This window comes from Eriocheir sinensis, chromosome 25 (genome assembly GCF_024679095.1).
Source record: "Eriocheir sinensis breed Jianghai 21 chromosome 25, ASM2467909v1, whole genome shotgun sequence".
Lineage (NCBI taxonomy): Eukaryota > Metazoa > Arthropoda > Malacostraca > Decapoda > Varunidae > Eriocheir > Eriocheir sinensis.
This window is the reverse complement of record NC_066533.1, coordinates 297,222-323,145: the sequence shown is the minus strand read 5'-3', so window position 1 is coordinate 323,145 and position 25,924 is coordinate 297,222. Positions and strand designations below refer to the sequence as shown.

Below are 25,924 nucleotides of genomic sequence, written 5' to 3'. Positions count from 1 at the left end.
TTGTGCCGTGCATCATGGCAGCTTGTGCTGTGCATCATGGCGGCTTGTGCCGTGCATCATGGCAGCTTGTGCCGTGCATCATGGCGGCTTGTGCCGTGCATCATGGCAGCTTGTGCTGTGCATCATGGCAGCTTGTGCCGTGCATCATGGCGGCTTGTGCCGTGCATCATGGCGGCTTGTGCCGTGCATCATGGCGGCTTGTGCCGTGCATCATGGCGGCTTGTGCCGTGCATCATGGCAGCTTGTGCCGTGCATCATGGCAGCTTGTGCCGTGCATCATGGCAGCTTGTGCCGTGCATCATGGCAGCTTGTGCCGTGCATCATGGCAGATTGTGCCGTGCATCATGGCGGCTTGTGCCGTGCATCATGGCAGCTTGTGCCGTGCATCATGGCAGCTTGTGCCGTGCATCATGGCGGCTTGTGCCGTGCATCATGGCAGCTTGTGCCGTGCATCATGGCAGCTTGTGCTGCGCATCATGGCGGCTTGTGCCGTGCATCATGGCAGCTTGTGCCGTGCATCAAGGCGGCTTGTGCTGTGCATTGTGGCGGCTTGTGTTGTGCATCATGGCAGCTTGTGCTGCGCATCATGGCAGCTTGTGCCGTGCATCATGGCAGCTTGTGCCGTGCATCATGGCAGCTTGTGCCGTGCATCATGGAAGCTTGTGCTGCGCATCATGGCAGCTTGTGCTGCGCATCATGGCAACTTGTGCCGTGCATCATGGCGGCTTGTGCTGTGCATTGTGGCGGCTTGTGTTGTGCATCATGGCGGCTTGTGCTGTGCATCATGGCGGCTTGTGCTGTGCATCATGGCAGCTTGTGCCGTGCATCATGGCGGCTTGTGCCGTGCAACATGGCAGCTTGTGCCGTGCATTATGGCGGCTTGTGCCGTGCATCATGGCGGCTTGTGCTGTGCATTGTGGCGGCTTGTGTTGTGCATCATGGCGGCTTGTGCTGTGCATCATGGCGGCTTGTGCCGTGCATCATGGCGGCTTGTGCTGCGCATCGTGGCGGCTTGTGCCGTGCATCATGGCGGCTTGTGCTGTGCATCATGGCGGCTTGTGCCGCGCATCATGGCGGCTTGTGCCGCGCATCATGGCGGCTTGTGTTGTGCATCATGGCGGCTTGTGTTGTGCATCATGGCGGCTTGTGCCGTGCATCATGGCAGCTTGTGCCGTGCATCATGGCAGCTTGTGCCGTGCATCATGGCGGCTTGTGCCGTGCATCATGGCGGCTTGTGTTGTGCATCATGGTGGCTTGTGCCATGCATCATGGCGGCTTGTGCCGTGCATCATGGCGGCTTGTGCCGTGCATCATGGCAGCTTGTGCCGTGCATCATGGCGGCTTGTGCCGTGCATCATGGCGGCTTGTGCCGTGCATCATGGCGGCTTGTGCCGTGCATCATGGCGGCTTGTGCCGTGCATCATGGCGGCTTGTGCCGTGCATCATGGCAGCTTGTGCCGTGCATCATGGCAGCTTGTGCCGTGCATCATGGTGGCTTGTGCCGTGCATCATGGCGGCTTGTGCCGTGCATCATGGCAGCTTGTGGAGGGAAAGAGGAAGAAGTGAAATTGGAGGAGATATTTTTGGCTAGATGCCAGAAGTCACGGGAAGAATTAGAAGAAGCAAGGTGTTGACATTTTCTAATAATGAAAGAAGTTCTGGTAAGTCGGAGAATAGATTTGGCATGATTCCAGGCTGAAATGTAAAGATCAAAGTTAGCGGGAGTTCGAAGGCTCTGGAAACCTTTGTGAGCTGCCTCTCTATCTTTAATAGCACGAGAACAAGCATGATCAAACCAAGGCTTTCTTTACTCCTCATGCTAAAAGCATAAGGAGTAGAGAAAGTACGTAGAATGTATGCCTCCATTCCAGAGACAATCACCTCTGTGATGCGCTGAGCACACACAAAGGGGTCTCTCTCCTGGAAGCAGTAATCATTCCATGGGAAATCGGAAAAGTACATCCTCAGGTCGTCCCTCCGAGCTGAAACAAAATGCCAGAAGCATCGTCTCTTCGGAAGGTCCAGAGAATGTACAGGAGCGATAGGACAGGATACAGAAATAAGGTTGTGATCGGAGGAGCCCAACGGAGAGAACAGTTTGACAGAGTAAGCAGAAGGGTCTCTAAGACATTTGGGAATATGTGTAGGGTGCTGAACCAACTGCTCAAGATCATCGAGGAGAGCAAAGTTGTAGGTTTGTCCACCAAGCAGGTCAGTGAAAGAGGATGAAAGCCAAAGCTGGTGGTGAACATTGAAATCTCCCAAGATGGAGATATCAGTGAAGGGAGAGAGGGTCAAGATGTGCTCCACTTTAGAGTTCAAATGATGGGGCTGGGTGTAATAGCTGGTGTGGTGTGAGATATGGTGTTGCTTGATGTGATGTGTGGTGTTATGTGGCTGGGTGTGCTATGTGAGATGGTGTGGCAGGATGTACTGTGTCATGTGGTGTGGCTGGGTGTGGGGTGAGGTATAGTGTGACTAGGTGTGATGTGTAGTGTGATATGACTGGGTATGGTGTGAGGTGGGATGTGACTGAGTGTGATGTGTGGTGTGGGTGAGTGTGGTGTGAGGTGTTATGTGGGTGGGTGTGATGTGGGTGGGTATGATGTGAGGTGTGTGATGTGGGTGGGTGTGATGTGGGTGGGTATGATGTGAGGTGTGAAGTGACTGGGTGTGATGTGTGTAGTGTATCTGGGTGTGATGTATAATGTGGTGTGTCTGGGTTTGGTGTGGTGTGCTCAGTGCAGTCCATTGTGTGATGTGGCTGGGTGTGATGTGTGGTCTGGTGTGGTTGGGTTTTGTGTGAGGTATGGTATGACTGTGAAGTGTGATGCAGTGGGGTATGGTATGGTATGGTATCCCGGCATTACAGTGTTATGTGTGGTGTACTGTGGGTGGGTATGATGTGTGGTAGAATGGCTGTGTGTGATGTGTGATATGGTGTGGCTGGATGTGGTGGGAGGTATGATGGGATGTGGCTGGGAATGGTAGGTGTGTGGTGTGGTTAGGTGTGATGTGTAGTGTGCTATGATTGAGTTTTGTTTGAGACACTGTGACTGGGTGTGATGTGTGGTGCAGTGTGCCTGGCTGTGATGTGAGGTGTAGTGTGGCTGACTGTGATGTAAGGTGGTGGGACTGGGTGTGATGTATGGTGGCATGGCTGGGTGTGATGTATGATATGGTGTGACTGGGTGTGGTGTGAGGTATGTTGTGTTGTGTAGTGTGGTGGGGCTGGGTGTGCTATGTGAGATGCTGTGGCTGGGTGTGATGTGTCATGTGGTATGGCTGGGTGTGGTGTGAGGTATAGTGTGACTGTATGTGATGTGTGGTGTGATGTGACTGGGTATGGTGTGAGATGTGATGTGACTGAGTGTGATGTGGTGTGAGGAGTGATGTGGTTGGGTATGGTATGAGGTGTGGAGTGACTGGGTGTGATGTGTAGTGTATGGTGTGATGTGCCTGGATGTGATGTGGTGTGTAGTGTGGCTGGGTGTGATGTGTGGTGTGGTGTAGCTGGATGTGATGTGGTGTGTAGTGTGGCTGGGTGTGATGTGTGGTGTGGTGTAGCTGGATGTGATGTGGTGTGTAGTGTGGCTGGGTGTGATGTGTGGTGTGGTGTGCCTGGATGTGATGTGGTGTGTAGTGTGGCTGGGTGTGATGTGTGGTGTGGTGTAGCTGGATGTGATGTGGTGTGGGTCAGTGCAGTGTGTTGTGTAGTGTGGCTGGGTGTGATGTGTGGGTTGGTGTCGGTGCATGTGATGTGTTGTGTGGTGTGGCGTGGTGTGATGTGAGGTGTGGTGTGGCTGAGTGTGATGTGTGGTTTGAGGTTGCTGGGCATGATGTGTGGAGTGGCATGGCTATTGTGGTTTGTGATGTGGCGTATACTAGTGTGGCTGGGATTGATGTGGTGTGTCTTGCTGGATATGATGTGTGGTATATTGTGATTAGGTGTGATATGTAACTTTGTGTGGGGACTGTGGGATGTAGTGGGTAGGCGGTGGCTGAATGGACAGCAAGACGGCCCCGCGTTCAGGAGGACGCGAGTTCAATCCCCAACCGGTGCCACCAGGCTGGGATTTTTCAGCCGCCGCCGAGTGGCTTAAAACTACCCACAAGATGGCGCCACTATAAACACTCGCCTGCGCCAGAACGGGTTGGGCCGACCATCAGGACCCACCGGGAAGAAGCCTTGGACCGACCATCAGGATCCACCGGGAAGAAGCCTACCGGCGCAATAGGCCACAATGTAAAAAAAAAAAAAAAAAACAAAGTGTGGCTTTGCGTGGTGTGGTTGGGTGTGATGTGTGGCTAGGTATGATGTGTGGCATGGTGTGATGTGGCTTATGGTGTAGATGGGTGTGAGGTTTGACATGGTGTGGCTTGTAATATATATGGAATGGCTGGTATGATGTGTGGTGTGGCTGGTTGTGTGTGGAGAGTGGTGTGGTTGGATGTCGTGCGTGGTGTGGTGTGTTGCGGCTAGGTGTCATGTGTGATGTGGAGTGACCGCGTGTGGTATGTCGTGTGGTAGGGCTGGGTTTGATTTTCCTACCAAAGTACACCAGAAGTGGGGGAGGGGGAGGGGGAGGAGTTGGAATCAGTTGCAAACTTAAAATTCACTGGAGTTGGAGTCGGAGTCAGAATTTTTTCTATCTGACTTCACACCTTTGGAGGAGACCACTGATTTTGCAAAGCCATACAGAGCTAGGGGAGAGAGTGTGTTATAGTCAGTTCAGCCAAGTCTGAAGTGAGCATTATCGTGCGCTGGCAACCTGCTGTCACACGGGGTGTCCGATTTCGTGGATACTGTATGCTAGCTTATGCATAGTAAACAGTCATCCGTGTCAATAATATACAGGCAGCAATAACAAATACCATCAATCATAGTCAATTATGAGTTAAATTTTTTAGCAATGTTTCCAATAGCCGTTTTGTTAATTTACAAGATCAATGATTATAATTATTAAACAGCCTTGAAGCTGTCCACCACAGAGGAAATTAGCAGGCTTTATATTAATAAAACAGTTGTTTGCGATATAACTAATATTTTTAACTCCAAATCAACTATAAATGGCAGAATTTGTTACTGCTGCCTGCATATTATTGACACCGACGACTGTTTACTATGCATAGGCTAGCATACAGTATCCACGAAATCGGACACGCCATGTGACAGCAGTTTGCCAGCACACGATAATGCTCACTTCAGACTTGCTGAAATGACTATAGTGTAGTGTATGATTTGGCTGTGGAAGAAAAGGTGAAGCAGAGAGTGAGAGGGCATGGAAAGAGCAATGAAGGGCTGACAAGTAATACCTGTACTGCAGTTATAAATGGAAGAAGTGGAAGCATGGGGGTTATAGAAGGGTGACGAAATAGCATTATTCTCCTAACTCTGACACATGGATCAAAAACATGGATGTGGAGTGAAGCAGAGCAATCACATATATGCACAGCTGAAATGAGCTATATAAGAGAAGCATGTGTTATGTCAAGACTGGACATAGCAATGTGTAAATGTATGAGAACTTTGGTGTGGGAATAGAAGCAAGGGGAATAGATTGTAGAGTGGTTGAATGAGTGGAGGGTGGTAAAATGGATCAGTAGAGTGGGTGAGTATTGGAAAGAGAAATTTGGCAGGTGAGGAATAGAATGTGCAGAGAAGGAATGGTGGAACACGAAAAATTGAGATTCTTCATCCATGGTTACTCCTTTGAAGGAACTTTCCATGAAGGGGCAGGGTGTCAAATATATTGAGATAAGACTGACCAACAGAGAGGGATGAGTGATACCACCAAAGAAAAGGAGCTTATCATATGGACGGTCATGTTTAGGTGAAAGGACAAAAAGAAGATAGATTTTGGGAGGTATTATTCCTTAAGAATGTAATCATTTTGTCTGCTCATTCATGGTCTATACATTTACTTGAGTATGTATTCTTATGGATAAAAGAACAATGTGGTTCACGATTAAACATTACCTGAACTTATTCTGGTCTCTGGCAGCAAAATCTTCAGGGAATTTTTCTTTAATTTCAGTATAAGTCATCTCCTCACAGATGCCCTAAAAAATAGTTTAGTTGTTAGATACTCCTGATGTCTTTTAGAATCTAAAGTTATTGCATAAAAACCTACTAAAATTGCATAATGTTTTACAGTTGAAATGACTGAATCATAGGACAGCATTTTGTTACACTGGGTTTATTACATACTTAGAATAACTATAAAAGTACAAGTCACAGGAAAAGTTATAATAGGTTCTGGGGTCCTTCAAGACTGCCTTACTCACCCTTTTTCCATCTTTCATAAGGATCAAAATGCCACTCTCAATTAACACAATTCTAGCTTTAGCATTAGCATTTTTTTTCTGTTTAACTTGGTAATGACCTCATAATCACAACATAAAGCTGTCTCCTTCCCTCTCATATTTGAGTTTCAAGGATTCAAGCAGTCTTTCAGTTTTATTTCCTCTACCTGAGCCCTTACCAGACACAAGGAAGCCCTATTAGATCATGAAAATAATATCTAACCACAAGAGAGGAAAAATAATGCAACACAAGTCTGTGCAGGTTCAGTGTAAGGAAAGATTATTATAATAATGTGGCCAACAACCCGTTATGTTTCAATTGTCATTCTATAACTAATAATGTCTGTGCTGTATATATCTCACCTTACACTATGGACAATGCAAAACCATTTGAACCAAAAAATAAAGCACAGTTTGACCCTTTTTCATCGCGCTAAAATATTTTTGTAGATATGGAGTATATTCATTCTTAGCAGGCGTCACGGCGAATAAGTTATTGTGCCCCAAAAGCTTGAACTACTCTTTCAGTTATCGTAAATTACCTGTGTTTCTCTGGGACTTGTAACAATCACACCTCAAAACAATAAGTAACACTGTTGTTGATAAAACTGTACCTGATTATTCTCGTTCTTTTATTTACATGTAAACGAGAAAAAATAAATCACGTGCGGAACCCGTGCGGAACCCTATCCTCATCAAAAATCGTTCTTGTATGAAAGCCCTGCAAAATCGAGCAAAAATGGGCTTTCAAAAAATTATATTTGCATTATAATATTTGCTGAGTACCTGCTTAGGGTGTATCAGTGTGGCCTTCGGTGAAATTTATTAAAAATATTAGAGCGTTAGGCATCTCGAGAGAAAGTGCAGCCCCCATTGTTTAATGTCTGTGTGCAACTTGGCTTCCGCTCCAAAAGTGTTTCTCTCCACCCACAGCTCCTGGCTTTAAATGTCATCACCTTTGACCTGCCCATGCTCCTGGTAGTGGCAGGTGTCCACCCAAGGTCTTGGTTCATCTAACACCACCACATCAGCCCACACCTGCTGAAGCATTGCGCCCACGAGATGGCTGCCCCTCTCACCACTGTCTTCTCTGCCTGCCTCTGGGAAAACACTTGGCCATCGGCATGGAAAGAGGCTTGGGTGGTTCCCATCCACAAGAGGAGCTCCAGGTCTGACCCTAAAAATTACCGGCCCATCTCCTTCCTTTCTGTGGTGGGGAAAGTAGTCTGTTGCCATCTCAAGGACAACTATCTCCTCTTGGACCAACAGTTTGGGTTCAGACTTGGCCGATCCACCTCTTGAGCTAACAGGATGCCCTTGACGATGATCTGGACACTGTTGTGGTGGCCCAGATATGGGGGCTTTCGACAAGGTATGGCATGGAGGCCTCCTTGAGAAACTCCTCACAAAGGGCATCCAAGGCAACCTTCTTCAGGTCCTGGGAGACAACCTGCAAGGAAGGACTCTCCAGGTCATCGTTAACAGGCAGGCATCCGAGTCCCTGCCAGTGGAGGCATCAGTGCCACAAGGCTCAGTGCTGGGCCCGGTCCTGTGGAACATTTATGTGGACGACCCTCTCTGGCAGCTACCAGCAGTCTTAACTTACGCTGATAATTGCTCTCTCCTGCACCTACCCCCGACAAGACAGTGAGTGAGTTGCTGATGAGGTCAATCAGCAGCTAAGAGAGCTACAGGAGTGGGGTGCCCAGTGGCAGGTGACCTTTGCCCTGGAGAAGACCCAGGCAATGGTGGTCTCTCGATCCCCTACTGGTGGGCCAGAAGTGGAGGGGAGGTTATGCCTTGGTGGCATCCCTCTCCCACTCAAAGAATCCGTCAAGATTCTGGGAGTGGAAGTGGATTGAGGGCTATAGTTTGACAGCCACATCAAACACATTGCCCAAAAGGCCTCCCACTGAGTCTCCTGCCTGTGTAGGGTGGCCATCTTCCTCGACAGCAAAGGAAGGCTCCTGCTCTTCAAGACTCAGATACGGCCTTACTTAAAGTATGCTGCCCTCTCTTGGATGTCGTATGCTGCCTCGCACAGCGGGAGACTCAACAGCATCCAGCAATGGGCACTGCAGCTGGTGGATGCTGCAGACCCTCCAGCCCAGCTGGAGACTCCAAGCTCCGTCGATTTGCTGAATACTGCAGGGACGTTGTAGTGCTTGTTGTATTCCACAAGGCACAGGTGCAGGAAGTGCAACACCTGGTGGGCCTACGCCAACCTTCAAGAGTCACCATGCGGACACAAGAATGGTGCTATCTCGTGGTGACGTACTGGAGGTGCCGCATTTCCACCCCAGCCAGCACCAACACACCTTTGCAGATAGAGTCTCCCAGATGTGTAACATGTTCACAGCCGGGGAATGAACACCCAGGCAACCCACTGATGGAAAGGCACACTCCCTACTCTACTAACACTGTAATGGACACATAAGACTGTCCAGTGTATATATATGTATATTATTTTTTTTGTGTGTGTGTATAAACATGTGTGCCCTTAGAATAGGCAGCACATGTCAGTGCACCTTTGGGTATGTAAATATACTGGAATGTTAAAATAAAAAAAAATAAAAAAAATGAGAGAGAGAGAGAGAGTATAAAAAACGGGGTGTACAAAGCTTAGGAACAAAGGTATAGTACGATTTTCTTTTTTAAGTTGATATATAAACAGTTGGAAATTACAATATTCTTTTATCAACTGTGAATTTTACACTCACAATAGACTCTGTTGGTAAGCCATAATGAGATAGTTTTATGGTCTTGTACACAGATTTGGTTCAGAATGATTGTGCTGTCTGAAGCAACTGGATGAATGGGACAGGCTATTAGGAAACTGTGCAAAGTACAGTGAAAGACTGTATCCTGTACCAAGAGTAATAAGGTGCATATTGGTTACTGATACAATATTGAGCACCTATAACAGTAAATTTGGATTCCCGTACTTTTTTTATTATGTAAGAGATTCTAGAAACAATCAAATATTCAAGTAAGACTTACTGAATAATTTACTATTTTCTTGATTGCATAGCATTCAATCATAGAACAATTACTTTCAGTTTTATTTTAACGGCTAGCTCTTCATTATTAAACAACTCCCAAAATCAGATGAATGAAATATTTAAACCTTATATGGTATAAAACTTACAGCATCAATTTCATTCAAAGCCTTCCATCTCTCCTGTGGAGCATCAATGCCCTCTGCTGTCTGGATGGTTCGCTTCAGCCAGGAGGTCCACACCCTTAGCTGAGGAGTGAAAAAAATCTTTAGTGGTGAAAATTACTCCAACTATTGTAAATTAGTTTAAATTACTTATGTAAATATGGTTCTGGGTTTATCAAAATTTTGGGAATTAATGGCAAGTGCAATGGGTTCGGGTCGTACGTCAAATTGAATGTAAGTAAAAATTTACATTAACCCTAAGTTGGAAAGTTTCGTTTAGTCGGCACAACATGTGGTCATATGCCGGAGAGAGACAGAAGGGGAAGGAACAATAGAAGAAGGGAACAGATCCTAGGAGACGGGACACAACCCCCGATTAATACCTGGTACCCATTCACTGCTGGGTGGACAGGGGCATAGGGTATCGGAAAAGTCGCCCAAATTTTTCCATTCCGCCCATTAACACACATTAACCCTAAAGCGACAACTGTAACGATTTCATTATGTTTGAAGTAAATGGATGGCATGTTAAGACCATAGACCTTATCACTCACTGCCGGGTGCTACGGGATAGTCACGCTCTGCTGAGTGCTCCTGTCACTGGCAACGCAGTTTATAAGTGGCATTTGGCATCTCAAGTTACTCTCTTTATCAGGGAGGGGTGACGTGTCGATGCGTGCACATGTGTGCAGATTATTACTACCATTTCTCTCACTCATTGGAAAGTATTTTGCTTCAAATAATATGTCGCAGTTGCAAAATCTTCGGTGAAAACAGAGGTATCAGCAGTAAATCATTCGCATTTCTAAAGTCACATTTAGGTTAGCTATTTAAACGTAACTTTTTAGTTGACTTCGGCCTTCGCAAGTAAAAATACATGTTATGCAAAATTGGAGTCCATTCAATTCTACGGCATACAGCGCACAATCTGGAGTGCAATGCCGTGAGTCAGGATGATGGCAAAGATCTCAGGCAGTCACATGATGATTTACATGAGGATACACCTGATTATGGACCGTATGTAAACTACTTGATTATGAATAAATATCACACACACACACATATTTATGTATACAGTATCCTCTTGAGTTTCACGCTTGCTTCATTCCGAAGGTATAGCGCTAAACTTGAGGATCGCGAAACTCGAAATACATGAAAAAGCGCTTATCAGTTCCGGCCCGTGGAAAAAAAAAACTTTTTTTTCCGACTTGACTCCCTTGTTATCACAATTTTTTCGACTTTACTCTCTTGTTATCTCAAAATACGTACCTTGGTAATAGGCAGAAAATGGGAAGTGAAACAGGTCATTCTGAAGCTGCAGTTGAAGACGGCTGCCTTACAATTGGCTGGCAGTTCTGAATACACACTTGTGATCCACATGGTATCATCTGCTAATGTAAGGGTGGTTGCTAGCAGTCACCCGTGGTACAGTTGGACAAACCTATAGCTTCTGGTAGTTTTCTGTGTGTTATGGTATAATCTGGTAACTCTTTCTGTTATATATCATCAAATCACTGACATCATGATTGACTTTTCAATGCCTATTGAACGTAAACTGCCGCCGCAATCACAAAATAACTCGCAGAGAGGTTCAACTTGCTTACTGCTTCCATATTTCCCTCTCTACTCACAAAGACCACAAGTGGACAAAAAACAAAACCAGGCAAATTAACACTTTTAATGCTGTGTATTCCCACAGCGCACATGCGTGGTGGACAGCAGACTGACTAATTTCAGCGGGAAGATATTTCTCGCAACACCGGCCAGTGTACAGTGGACCTTCTTTTTCTTCTTTTGACCTGTAATGCTTTGTATCGCTTCTTAGGTCCTCCTTCTCCACACTTTTATACTTCACAACATGCACTTAGGGCCGCTTTCACAGTCATTTTGTTTGTATTGATCGTTACCAATGGCGGTGATCGCCGCTCTAGTATTTCCACGTGAAACTGGCCGATGGGTAGTGATGTGATGTGATGGTGTCGGAGTTATTGCCTTTACAACGGCACCTCGTGGCGGCTGCGGGGTTAGCCTCGCCCCGCACCTTACCACACACTCTCAACACCTGTCGCTTTCTCTGCAGCCGCCACTACCCCATAGGCCAATTTCACGTGGAAAACTATAGCGTCGATCGCCGCCATTGGTAACGATCAAAACAAACAGTGACTGTGAAAGCAGCCCTTAGTTACTTCACAGTGCGCACTTATACACTTCACCCTGAACTTAGGTGTTTTTCTGTTCTTTTCTTTCCCTGATTTTGGTTTTCTATGCCCTTTTGCTATTTTCCACTGTTACTTTTCACCGTTGCCGCCATGCATTACAGGTCAAAAGAAGAAGATGAAGAGGAAAACATCACTGGGAGATCTACAATTTTGATAGACTCGAGAAAAAAGTTTTTTAGACTGGTTCCCCAACACGGGGTGTTCTCTTATCTTGTTAATCAAGTAGTAAGCAAAGCAGCTCTGCCAGTCCATTTTACGAGTCTCTTGGTGAGCCATCTTCCACTGGTCCTCAGCCACTGCCATTGTCTGTTTGTTTACATACAGCCGTGAGGTACCCACGTACCCATGCTCGTACTCACAACCGTTTTCCATTCATACGGACAACCAATAACTCGCTCCCGGTTGGGCATACAGGCAACCGCGGTTGCCCATAGCCCCAATGGTTGGACACCGCCTTTTAAGGCAGCACGCATGACACCGACGGTAGGTAGACATGACCCGTACATGTCAAAGGAGCGCAAAACTCGTGGCGGTAATGCGCGAAAGTCGTGATGGTAAGAATTTAGGAATAAGCGCTAAACTCGAGGATCGCGAAACACGGATAGGGCGAGACTCGAGAGGGCACTGTATATACAATACCCTCTCGAGTTTCACGCCCGCTTCGTTCTGAAGGTTTAGCGCTAAACCCGAGGATCACGAAACTCGAGGTGTTGAAAACACTGAAAAAGTGCTTATATGTTCCGACCCGTTGAGATTTTTTCTATTTTTTTTTTTTTTTTTTTACATGTGGGATATGGCGCCGGTAGACTATTCATCTGGGCCTGATGGTTCGCCCCGAGCCCATCATGGCGCAGGCAACTGTTTATAGTGGCGCCAAATATAATTGGCTCATGCTGCCCCCCGGAGCTTACTTTTTTCCTCCTTTACTCCCTTGTTATCTCAAAATACGTACCTTGGATAAAGGAAGAAAACAGGAAGAGAGAACGGGTCGTTTTAAAGCCACAGATGAAGTCTTACAATTGGCTGAGCTCTGAAAACACGCTTGTGATTCGCTGGGAGTCCGATGACGTCATCGCTGGCGCTCACTCGGTCAGCAGCCTCGCTGTCTTAAGGCAGTGATACACTGGCCGTTTTCCTCTAACCGTTGTGGCCACTGGCAACGCCCATGCGCCCATCTGGGGGCGAGTTGTCGGTTGTCCATAACATGGTGTCACAATAAGCCTTTTGTTTCCCACCGCGTTGGTGGCAGCTTGGGCAACCGGCAAATCCAACTTTTCCGGGTGTGCGTCACACATGGCCAAGGTCGGTTACCCGTCTCCACATCCATAACGTAAACAAAGATCTTGCCCTGTATCAACATGGCGTTGTCTGCTAAAGCAAGGGCTGCCGTGGCTTGTGCTGCCATTACCCAAGTTATGGACTTCTTGCTGCAGTTAAATGGAAGGAAGAAGCTGTTGTGGGTGTGGCATGTCTGTGGTTCCTTCGTGCCAGTTCTCATTGTCACCATTGCGCATTAGCGGCCAACATACCCATCTTGACTCTGACCATATAAACATGTGGATCGAGTAACAACAAAGACACACACACACACACACACACCAGACTCATCATGAACCATGGCAGATGTTTCTCACAAACAAAAATGGCTTCGCCATTTCCTAGAGTGTGTCAGAACTTATTTGGTGAGTGGTTCATACAAACCAAACATACCCAATGGCAAGAAGAGACGACTGCTGTCTTCTTGCCAAGAGCTAGGTTTGGTTCATGTGAGCCACTCACCAAATATGTTCTAACACACTAAAAAAATGGTGAAGTCGTTTCTATTTGTCAGAAACATCTGCCACAGTTGCTAATGAGTCTTGTGTGTGCGTGTGTGTGCGTGTGTGTTTGTTGTTATTCAATCCATGTGTTTATGTGGTTGAGTCAAGATGACTGGGTTGGCCGCTCACGCGCAGTGGTAACAATGAGAACTGGCACGGAGGAACCACAGGCATGCCACACCCACATCTGTTTCTTCCTTCCATTTAACTGCAGCAACAAGTCCATAAACTTAGGTAATGGCAGCACAAGCCGCGACAGCCCTTACTTTAGCAGACGACGCCATGTTGATCGATACAGGGCAAGTGATTTGTTTACATTGTGGATGTGGATACGGGAAGCCGATCTTGGCCGTGTGTGACGCACACCCGGAAAGTTGGAGTTGCCGGTTGCCCAAGCTGGCGCCAACTCGGTGAGAAGAAAAAAGCACTGTGTGACACCAGCTTACGAATAACCGTGAACTCACTCCTGGTTGGGCGTACGGGCATTGCCCGTACCCTTAAAGTTAAGGCAGTGAAGCTGCTGATAGGGTGAGCATCGGCGATGACGTCATCGGTCTCCCAGCGAATCACAAGCGCATTTTCAGAACTGTCAGTCAATAGTAAGTCAGCCGCCTTCGACTGCGGCTTCAAAACGACCGATTCTCTCTCTCTCTCTCTCTCTCTCTCTCTCTCTCTCTTGCCATAGCCACAATGTTTGGAGTAAAACGTCCAGAGTGATACTACCTTTAAAGGTAGCGTGCGTGACGCCGATGTTAAGTAGACGTGACCCGTTACGGTACGTGTCAAAGCAGCGCAAAACTTGGGGTGATAATCACAGAGTTATGTACATAGAGTTCCCAGAGCCTGGATTTTGAAGCAACTGGCGGCCATCTTAGGGTGACGGATGGCAAGACAGAGAGAAATTTAGTATCACATAGTTATGTCTGCTACTGCTATTATCAAGTTACCAGCGCCTCGGCGATCCTCTGTCAGATAGACTTGTTATTTTCTTGTCCGTTTTCTACCCACTGATTATTGTTATATTGGTACATGTCATATACCATCTGTATCAGAAAAATGTGCTGAATTTGAAACTGTAAACGAAAATCTAATGCAATAAAAAGTACACGAATGACAAGGAGTTCAAGCAAAAAAGGTGAACAAAAATGTTTATACACTACCATAATTTTTTCTCATCATTTTATTGTAGGTTTACCTGAGTGCAATAAATTTGCGAACATGATATGCAGCAATGTCTCATCTACACGATGATCGGTTCAGTTTTCCAAAATATCGTAATGGTGGCTAGCTAATAGTGGTTAAGTGTAAACATGTGGAATCATGGAAAGGTCGCCAATCCGTCACCCTATGGCGGCCGACCACAGAGTTATTACAGGCACAGTAGTGGTTTCACCTCTCACCGTGGCGAGAGATTGGAGTTGAACCCTCTAGTCTATAACTCTGGTGATTATGCGTGAAAGTCGGGATGGTAAGAATTTAGGACTAACAGCAAAACTTAGATAGCACAAAACTCTATATATATATATATATATATATATATATATATATATATATATATATATATATATATATATATATATATATATATATATATATATATATATATATATATATATATATATATATATATATATATATATATATATATATATATATATATATATATATATATATATATATATATATATATATATATATATATATATATATATATATATATATATATATATATATATATATATATATATATATATATATATATATATATATATATATATATATATATATATATATATATATATATATATATATATATATATATATATATATATATATATATATATATATATATATATATATATATATATATATATATCAGAGCTGGGATTGTAGAAAAATCTACCACCGGTATCGGTAGTCGGTAGCGAGCCGCGTCCAATCGGTATCGGTAGATCGGTAGATTTTTTCAGAAATCTACCGATCGGTATAGATTCGGTATCGGTAGATTAAAAAACTTTTTTAATGTAAAATAAAGTTTAAAAAAGGAAAATCACTTGAAAAGTTAAAAGCACAAAACGATTAAGTGCTGCTGCCGCGGCGGGTGGACTTAAAACACTTCCACATAAAACACTAGGCGATGTGGCGGAGCACGGTGTCGAGAGCGTAGGAACTAGAGCGTAGGTGTAGGCTACTCGCGTCGGCAGGCCAAACAGAGGGGGCTCCCGCCAACACATTTGGCGGGAGCGAGAATCTGCTAGGTCGTGGCTGCCTCTGATTGGCTGAGAACGCCCAGAACGGCCGGTGATTGGCTAAGCGTGATGACGTCAAAGTAATACCTGGAATTTCCTGCTAACTGCTTCCCATAGATGCGCTCGAACGTGTTGAAACTTGTCCGTTTCATTTTGCCGGGGTCGTCTTCTCTTAAGTCTTAACAAAAAAGTCCCGCGCTCGCTTTTTCAATCTACCGATACCGATTGACTGCCAATCATGCGATCGGTAGCGGTATTCGGTAGTTTCTTCAAAATACCGAATGATCGGTATCTGTAGCAGTAATCTACCGCCGGTAGTACCGATCCCAAATGTCAATCGGTAGTCCCAGCTCTGATATATATATATATATATATATATATATATATATATATATATATATATATATATATATATATATATATATAGTAGAGCCCCATTTAGCGTGAGAATTAGGTGGATGAACGCGGTCGCGCTAACTGAATTCGCACTAATTGAATAAAGTAAGCAATATGAAAAAAAATATTTGGTGCACACGTGGGTCTGACTTTTGGGTTTGGTAATTACTCAAAATAATCACTCACATTTAAAAAAAAAAAAAAAACCTACGATTGGCTGAGCTCTGAAAACACGCTTGTGATTCGCTGGGAGTCCGATGATATCATCGCCAGGGCTCACCCGTTCAGCGGCCTTCTGTTTATGTTTGAAATTCCATCCGGCGCGGCCCGCCACCTCACAGTGTGTCACCTTGCGACGCGGCCTTAAGGCAGGAAGCTACGCTGACAGCCGTGGTGTACACATTATCTACGCTTCACGATGTCTGGATAAATAAAGACTTTTGGATCTGTTTTATTGATCTATACAAGGGCCATCCATGTTTGTGGAACATAAACCATAAATTGTGTTGTTGTCGTCGCTGCGGCGGTGGGGCTCAGAGTGACGGCCGCCGCCCGGTATTCCCTGAGGCTGCCTCACAGTGTGTATGCTTCATCCGGCCGACGAGGCTCTGCCCACTTTCGGACGCCAGACAGGCCGCATCGTACAGTGTGTGTCTGCCTTTAAGGCAATATCACACTGGCAGTTTTCTTCTAACCGTAAACAAAGCACTTGCCCTGTATCAACATGGCGTCGTCTGCTAAAGTAAGGGCTCTCGCGGCTTGTGCCGCGCATCATGGCGGCTTGGCGCAATTTTCAAAATTCAGTCCTGGTGGCCGCTCGCGCTAACTGAGTTTTCGCGCTTAATAATTTTTTTCTTGGTAGATGGTGGCTCGCGCTAATTGCATTTCGCGCTAATTGATCTCGCGCTAAGTGGGGCTCTACTGTATATATATATATATATATATATATATATATATATATATATATAGATATATATATATATATATATATATATATATATATATATATATATATATATATACAGGTAACTCGCGATTTACGCGAGTTTTTATCGAAAAATATATATTCATTTCATCAGTGGAGAGAGAGAGAGAGAGAGAGAGAGAGAGAGAGAGAGAGAGAGAGAGAGAGAGAGAGAGAGAGAGAGAGAGAGAGAGAGAGAGAGAGAGAGAGAGAGAGAGAGAGAGAGAGAGAATATCCATATCACTGAGATATCCACTCAGACACTCAGTCTCAGCCTCACTCTGTGGAGGAAGACACATGACACCATGAGCGACTGGCTAGTATTGGTACCGGTACTGGTACCGGTACTAACGGTACCACCCCTATTGTTGAGTAGCACGGCAGCGTGGGAACTATTGTAGTTCAAGTGGCGCGCGGGAAGAACTGAGCTCAGCTGTATGGCCGCGGCGCCGTGAGTCCAGTTGCGTGAGACATCTGGTGGCCACTCCATAAAATATCGCGTGTAAATTAATAATTTATTTGGATTTTGGACCCCGCGTTATTTAAAAAATGTGTAAACCTAACTCACGTAAATCGAGTTACCTATATATATATATATATATATATATATATATATATATATATATATATATATATATATATATATATATATATATATATATATATATATATATATATATATATATATATATATATATATATATATATATATATATATATATATATATATATATATATATATATATATATATATATATATATATATATATATATATATATATATATATATATATATATATATATATATATATATATATATATATCATGTTCACTTATCACGGTCTCGCTGTATCACGGATTTTAAATTGTATCGTATCGCAGACTTTTCGCTATATTGTGATTTTATGTAAAATAAGCATTTTCTAGCCTAAAAAATGAAAACGATAGAAATCAACCAATTTTTTTTAATTATTTTTCCGTCGCTGCCTATTGGGCCGTTAGCCTTTTCCCTGGTTCACTCCTCCCCCACTTCCTTTCTTTCTTCTCCCTCTCCGTTCCCGTATTTTTCTCCTTCCTTCTCATTTCTTTCTTCTTTTCCTTTCACCTCCCTCCCAGTTTTTCTCTTTTAATCTCTTTCCCTCCCACTCACACCCTTTCTCTCCCCATCTTTCCTCACCTTTACCTGGCCCTCCCTACCTCTCTCTTTTAATCTCTTTCCCTTCCACTCACACCCTTTCTCTCCCCCTCTTTCCTCACCTTTACCTGACCCTCCCTTCCTCTCTCTTTTAATCTATTTCCCTCCCACTCACACCCTTTCTCTCCCCCTCTTTCCTCACCTTTACCTGGCCCTCCATCCCTCTCTCTCTTCTTTTCCCGTCCCATTTCCTCCACTCATTTCCCTTGTTTCCTCCTTTCTCACACCTTCTTATCTTTAGTCTTATCTCTCACTCTATCACTTTTCCTCCCTTTCTCCTTCCCCATTATATTACATGAACACACACACACACACACACACACACACACACACACACACACACACACACACGCACGCACGCACACACACGCACACACACACATACACAGAAGGGGAAATGGGAAGGGTGTCTGGAGGGAGGGGCAGAAGTGAGTCAGGTCATGTCCTGACCAAAGCCCTGACCTGACTCCCTTCTGCCACTCCTTGTGTGTGTGTGTGTGTGTGTGTGTGTTACAACTAGGTAAACACACACACACACACACACACACACACACACACACACACACACACACACACACATGCTCGCACTGTGCCCCTACACTCTCTATCCCTCCTTGGCGCCCCCACCCACGCAGAGGGCCTCCCCGACGCTCTCGAAGACTCCACGCAATCCAGCAAGAGGATGATAGAATGTGTGGATGGCATCTGTAGCCACCTTGCCTTCTTACTCCTCTCCCGATACTCCTTTGTCCCTCGCTGCACCTACCTCATGCGCGCTCCCGGTTGGGCATGCGGGCGTTGCCTGTAGCCCCAATGGTTGGACGAAAACAGCCATTGTGACACCGCCTTAAGGCAGTGAAGCAGCTGATAGGGTGAGCGTCGGCGATGACGTCATCGGACACCCAGCAAATCACGAGCGTGTTTTCAGAACTGTCAGCAAATCGTAAGGCAGTTGCCTTATACTGCAGCTTCAAAACGACCCATTCTCTCTCTCTCTCTCTCTCTCTCTCTCTCTCTCTCTCTCTCTCTCTCTCTCTCTCTCTCTTGCCATAGCCACACTGTTTGGAGGAAAACGTCCAGTGTGATACTACCTTTAAAGGTAGCGTGCGTGACGCCGATGGTAAGTAGACATGACCCAGACGTGTCAAAGCAGCGCGAAACTCAGGGTGATAATGCATGAAAGTCGGGATGGTAAGAATTTAGGACTAACCGCGAAACTCATGGATCGCGAAACTCGGATAGCGCAAAACTCGAGAGGGTATACTGTACTTCAGTACTGTAACAACAGAGCCAGCTTAGAAACAAGAGCTCCATTGTGTGTGATGGTTTCACGTGAACTGCACTGTTGTTCCTATTAACTGATACTAATCCACTGTCTTCGAAGAGGCAATCAGAGCTAGGATCAATAACAAGGATAATATGTCAAGGGTTTTAACCTTGCTGACAATATGGAAAGTGACACAATCAATGCTGATGTGAGCTGTAACTTTTGGTGCATAACAATGTACACTGAACTGAATTTTCACTGAAATCTAATCACAGTAACCAAGTATCATTAATAAAAATAAAAACTTTGAATGACAGATACTTTAATGTGCTTTCACAAAACAAAGTCACAGGCCACAGGCTCACAGGGCTCAAAATTTCAGCCAGCAATCTACAAGCGACTTGCAGGCCTAAAGTTGGATCAATTTGATCTATATGACAAAAATGCCAGGTAGTTAAGGTACTTTACCTTGGAGATGTTTTGCTCTTCAATGTACTTGGCCAGGGCGCTGCCAAACTTGCGGCCATTCTCACTCAAATCTGCATCACCTCCAATCCTTCCCTCAATATTGTGTTGGCTTTCTCCATGCTGTCGGCAGAAAAATAAGACTTTATACACTTGTATAAAATGTTCAGTATCTTAAGCTACATAACGTAAATGCATAAACAATATTTTTTTTACGAATATAAATTATCACATTATTTATGATTTATGGTTTCAAAAACCTGAGGTTTCATTTCAAAAGGGCTACACATATAAGTTTCAATTATTACTTTTCCTAAAAAGAATGTCAAAAACTCCAATGACTATGAAAATCTATCCACACAATGCATTACACAACCAAATTATCTTACCCCATCAGTCTTCTTTATTAGTTATAAAGCAAGCTATTTTGTACACATCAAAATCTCCAATTTCTATGCGCTCTTTGTATTTGGTTATTTTCAGTGATTCTATGTAGAAAAAGACATTCTCATATATCTGACAAGTGCAGCTTTGAGGGAGAGGCAATAGGGTTCTTCACTGAGCTCGACCTGCCATCTGGTGGCTCTCCTGGAGCCTCTGCCAGAGCCAAACCTGCTGCGAGCTGGGGTTCAGCAAGGTTTAATTGATATTTTTCTGTACCAAACAAGCAACACATCAGTTGTAGTGGTCACTATCATGTTTACACACAAGAAATCTGAGTTCTGTACATTATTCATGTCATTATAATGAACACTGTTAGCAAAATAAGTGTTTTCATCAATATATCCACAACACTCCATCCCGTAGTTAATAGGAATGCATCAATGCAGACTCGTGGGTAAATATTTTCTTCATGCAAGAAAATAGAAGTCATCCAAGTCCAACGTGGTGTTATGCCTTCTATTTCCTATAAGTAGTGGTTGAAGGTGTTGAAAACTTTGCCACTCAACATACCCCCGGCTTGTACGCCACTTCCTCACACATGATGCATTCCTCTGTCTCTCCAATCAGAGTGTGGGAGGCTGTTTACACTGATGTAAAACATATCGTACTCTGCCAGCAATAAGTACTAAACTTATTTCATGTTTCTCATTTAAATCATAAAACATATTGAGTACTGTTTCTAGGATTGCGAGTTTCAAGTTTGCGATTCATCGAGTTTGCGTAGGGACCCAAAAATTTGATTTTTATTGAAAATTGCAATTGCAATATGACTCGAAAGGAAAAGGAAAAGGCTGCTAAAACTGTTTTTTTCACACCTTGTTGTGGTCCTTGACACCCATTCTCGCTCTTACCCACCCCCTGGCTGGGCCTTTCCATTGGCCGTGGGAAGCATGGTGAGTGGGGTCCGGACAGCCAGGCGCATGTGTGCGAGCAGCCCCAACTGCGCACTGGGCTTGAGCAGCTGACGGGCGGCTGATGATGGTGATGGTGATGATGAGTGTCGGCGGCATGGCCTTTGCATCGGTGCCACCCAAACAGTATTTTTATTGGGGCCCGTGTGTGTGTGTGTGTGGCTGTGTTTATTGTGGGCCCAGGCTCCTCAATTTGCTAATTCTTATTTTCCACATGTTGTGTGGGACTTTTCTTCTATCTCTTCTTTTTCAAACAGAAGAGATGGAAGAAAAGAAAGGGGTCCCGTGCAACATGTGGAAAATAAGAATTGGCAAATTGAGAAGCCCAAACCCATAATAAACACAGCCACACATACACACACGGGCCCCGATAAAAATACCGTTCAGGTGGCGCTGATGCAAAAGCCACACTGCCGACACTCATCAGCACCATCACCATCAACAGCCGCCCGTCAGCTGTTCGGGTCCAGTGCGCGGCTGGGGCTGTCTGCACACATGCGCTTGGCCACTCGGATGGGTGGCCAAGCACAAGATGTCGATGGTTTTCAATTTTCCCCATAAGAATAATGGTTCAAAGTTTGCGATTTCAACGTTTGCGACCCGCAACGTTGACCTATTTATTGCAAACTTGGAGACGGTAACGTACTTACAGCACCTTATAATATTACATTCACTATATTGAACTTTAACCCGGTAGCAGCGACGGGCCAAATTTGTGGCTTTACCGTGTACCAGCGATAGGACAAATTTTTGGCTTGACATAAACCACCCAAAATAGAGGATGCACCAACTGATTACAAATGCATTGTTATATATTATAAAATTATAATGATTTGCAAAAGTGATGATTTTTCTCATTAATTCGCTTAGAGGAGCCCTTAAGAAACATGATCCCTGCAGCTACTTTTTTTTTTAAACAAAGGAGACAGCTCAAGGGCACAAAAAAGGGAAACAATAAAAATAGTCCACTACTCGCTGCTCCTAAAAAGAATCAGAAGAAGTGGCCGAAAGAGGGGTCAATTTCGGGAGGAGAGGTGTCCTGATACCCTCCTTTTGAAAGAGTTCAAGTCATAGGCAGGAGGAAATGCAGATGAAGGAAGATTGTCCCAGTTTACCAGCGTGAGGGATGAGAGTGAAGATGCTGGTTAACTCGTGCATAATGGATTTGGATAGTATAGGGATTACGGCGATTGTATATATATACTATGTGTGCTATCACACGCCCCACCCATACGGGGATCATATATATAATCATCACAGTCTACGCTCCCTACATTTCAAATATACAGTAGAGCCCCATTTAGCATGAGAATTGGGTGGATGAACGTGGTCGCGCTAACTGAATTCGTGCTAATTGAATAAAGTAGCCAATATGAAAAAAAATATTTGGTGCACACGTGGGTCTGACTTTTGGGTTTGATAATTACTCAAAATACGAAGTCATCAGTTATCGAGCCGTGATGGTGACTCTTGCGGCCCAAGGTGTCGGCGGCGTTAGCAGCGGCAGCAAGTGGGTGTGACAAGAGTTCGGCCCTAGCAAAGGTTCGGCGGGCAGGGTGTGGGCGTGTGTGGGCGTCGTGCCCAGCCAGGCCGACATCACACTCGTTATTATCGAGCGTGTTACAGTGACGGTGGCCACTCAATCAATAGTGACGCCTTGCCTCATCTGCCCTGCCGTGGCAGATAATAGTGATGCCCCACGGGGCCGACGCGGCGAAGCTCATGCTCGTGATGGCGGCGGAGGCAGTGGCGGGGCCAGGACACGGAGTGCGGCAGTGGCTGCTGCGGCGCCACATGGGCGGCGAGCTGTGCACCGTCCCCAGCAGGAGGCGGCAGGTGAGGCGGGCAGCCTCCGAGGGGGGCCAGGGGGGGCAGGACGACGTTAGAGAGCATGAGAGACTGGGACCATGTGGGAAGTGGTGGCGGGGGGCTGTGTGTGGTGTGAGGCAGGCCACCCAGGCCACCACACATCATGGCAGCTTGGCGCAATTTTCAAAATTCAGTTGTGGTGGCTGCTCGCGCTAACTGAGGCTTTCGCGCTAATTAATTATTTTCTTGGTAGATGGTGGCTCGCGCTAATTGCGGTTCGCGCCGAGTGGGGCTCTACTGTACCGCCAGTTCTTGACTCAGGAGAATGGTGGAGGCATCTGGCATCCGTACACACTCTCATTCGTCTCCAGCACGCAGCCTACCAAAGAACATAAGAACAGGGGTTACAGGTAGAGGCTTGATCCTCGTTATACTGGCGGTACTATGGCACGCATCCAGTACCCCGTCAACTTACTGCACCCACACCTCACTGCCACCTGTCGTCCTCGTCCATGTAGCTATCCAGTCTACTCTTAAAACAAGCTATCGTCCCTGCACTAACTATGTGATTGCTGAATCTATTCCATTCCCCCACCACCCTATTACTAAACCAATGCTTGCCTATATCTCTCCTAAATCTATACTTTTCTAATTTAAATCCATTACTGCGAGTTCTATCCTGCTGGCTAATTCTCAGTACTTTACTTATATCGCCTTTGTTGTAACCCTTGACCCATTAGAATACTTCTATCAGATCTCCCCGCACTCTTCGTCTCTCTAGTGAATGTAAGTTTAGATGTTTCAGCCTATTTTGATATGGGAGGTTCCTCAGCCCCTGAATCATCTTGCTCATCCTCCTCTGAACTGATTCTAGCAAGTTGATGTCCATTCTGTAGAGGCAGCTCCTTTGACCCTAAGCTTCCGTGTTTCTAACCCCACCTAATATCGCTGTCCATGAATTTATCTAGTCTATTTTTGAATGTGACAATTGTATTGGCACTCACCACGTGACTGCTAAGCCTATTCCACTCATCCACCACCCTGTTTGTAAACCAGTTTTTGCCTGTGTCCCTGTTGAATCTGAATTTATCCAGGTCAAACCCATTACTTCGTGTCCTACCCGGTTCTCTTACCAACAAAACCTTATGAATGTCTCCCTTATTAAAGCCCTTCATCCATTTATAAATCTCGATCATGTCTCCACGCACCCTTCGCCTTTCTAGAGAATGCAAGTTTAACTGTTTGAGTCTTTCCTCGTATGGCAAGTTTCTCAACCCCTGAATCATCTTAGTCATCCTCCTCTGCCAAAGATCATTTTCCACTTTTGTTCGGAATACATCTGTCATGTCTCGTGACGCGTCAAGCAGTTCCTCTGCTCCAGGCGGAAGTAGAGCGCGGGCGAATCAAAGTGACAGTGACTCTGATGACTGCTATGGTAGTGACATTGACAGAGGAGGGAGGGGCAAGTAGGGAGAGAGAGAGAGAGAGAGAGAGAGAGAGAGAGAGAGAGAGAGAGAGAGAGAGAGAGAGAGAGAGAGAGAGAGAGAGAGAGAGAGAGAGAGAGAGAGAGAGAGAGAGAGAGAGAGAGAGAGTGTGTGTGCGTGTGGTGCTTCCACGCAACGAGTCACGGCCACGAGAAAATGTGCAATATTTTCGGCGGTCAAAACTTTTTTATTATTATTAGGAGAGAAGTTTTATTACACCACCATACACTAGATGAATATACAATTATTGCAAAGAAGAAAGACACTATTTCCACCTCTTTTAAATGCCTAAATTTTCCCTGTGCACAGCATCCAGAGAAATATATCGCCACCTGTACTCTAGGGGTTAATACAGATTAATAATCTGAAAAGAAAAATTGGAAAGATTAAATAAATAAAAAAGTTATAAGCAAAAAACTAAGATGTGTCCAAATCGTGGCAAAAGGGCTGAAAAACTGGCTATTTTGTGACGGCTTGATGACGAACTTAGAATCGAGCTATCAAAAAATCCTTCGAGTTGGTCAAACTACATTGCCAAGAGGGGCTACATGCCAAATTACAGTCTTCTAGAGGCAATAGTAAGGCCACACTAGACAAAAATGGCAAAATGTCTGAAGTTCGTCAAAATAGCTCTCGACAGGGTTTACGTTTCGAGTTCTAGCGATGAAACTACTGGGAGTAGGGAAAAGTTATGCACCATTATAGAAAGCACATTGCCACGGCTAAATCCTTTCATGTACAAGTTTTTTTAAATTCTCATAAATGCTTTTTTTTATCGTTTTTTGCGAATTTATTCTATTTCCGACCCTTTCGAGTTGGTTTCGAGCCTGGTCTCTAATGATAAAATGTGGCCCTTGCATTTTGACGTCGATTGATACCATTAACTTCTCTGTAGCCCAAGAAATAAGGGAGTTATGGCGACTCGCACCAAAGCAGTTGATTTTTCAAAATTCACGGCTTACTGACAAGGCTGGGGCAAGTGTCCGTTCCATATGTATAGGTTTCACTGATATTTGTGATATTATTTGTGAAAGCAATTAAGACATTCACTCACTAAGATGTTTGAGAATAAGTGCATCGAGGATTATCATTGTGGCTGACATTGTAATTGTTGATGGCCCTCGTAGAGCGCTGCACCAGCAATGGAGCAGGACCTGAAACCTCATCAATGGTAAACAGTACGGTAAACGGTAGTTTGGCGAAGAACATCTCTTCAGTTTCACGCATCTCGG

General features: G+C 44.9%; 2 protein-coding genes across 5 annotated transcripts in view; both read right to left on the bottom strand.

The window, feature by feature from the left end:
- The window catches only part of LOC127003196 (6-phosphofructo-2-kinase/fructose-2,6-bisphosphatase-like), a 145,680-nt gene that overhangs the window by 15,216 nt on the left and 104,540 nt on the right, over window positions 1-25,924 (bottom strand). For all 4 annotated transcript variants that reach the window (XM_050869560.1, XM_050869559.1, XM_050869561.1 and 1 more), the window contains 3 exons: window positions 20,048-20,167; window positions 9,455-9,553; window positions 5,981-6,063 (listed from right to left, as the gene is read on the bottom strand). In XM_050869560.1, the coding sequence (XP_050725517.1) occupies window positions 5,981-6,063; window positions 9,455-9,553; window positions 20,048-20,167 (302 nt within the window). The remainder of the gene's footprint in view (window positions 1-5,980; window positions 6,064-9,454; window positions 9,554-20,047; window positions 20,168-25,924) is intronic.
- Window positions 1-25,924, bottom strand: part of LOC127003199 (uncharacterized) — a 98,044-nt gene that overhangs the window by 11,706 nt on the left and 60,414 nt on the right. The gene's annotated exons all lie outside the window — the stretch shown is intronic.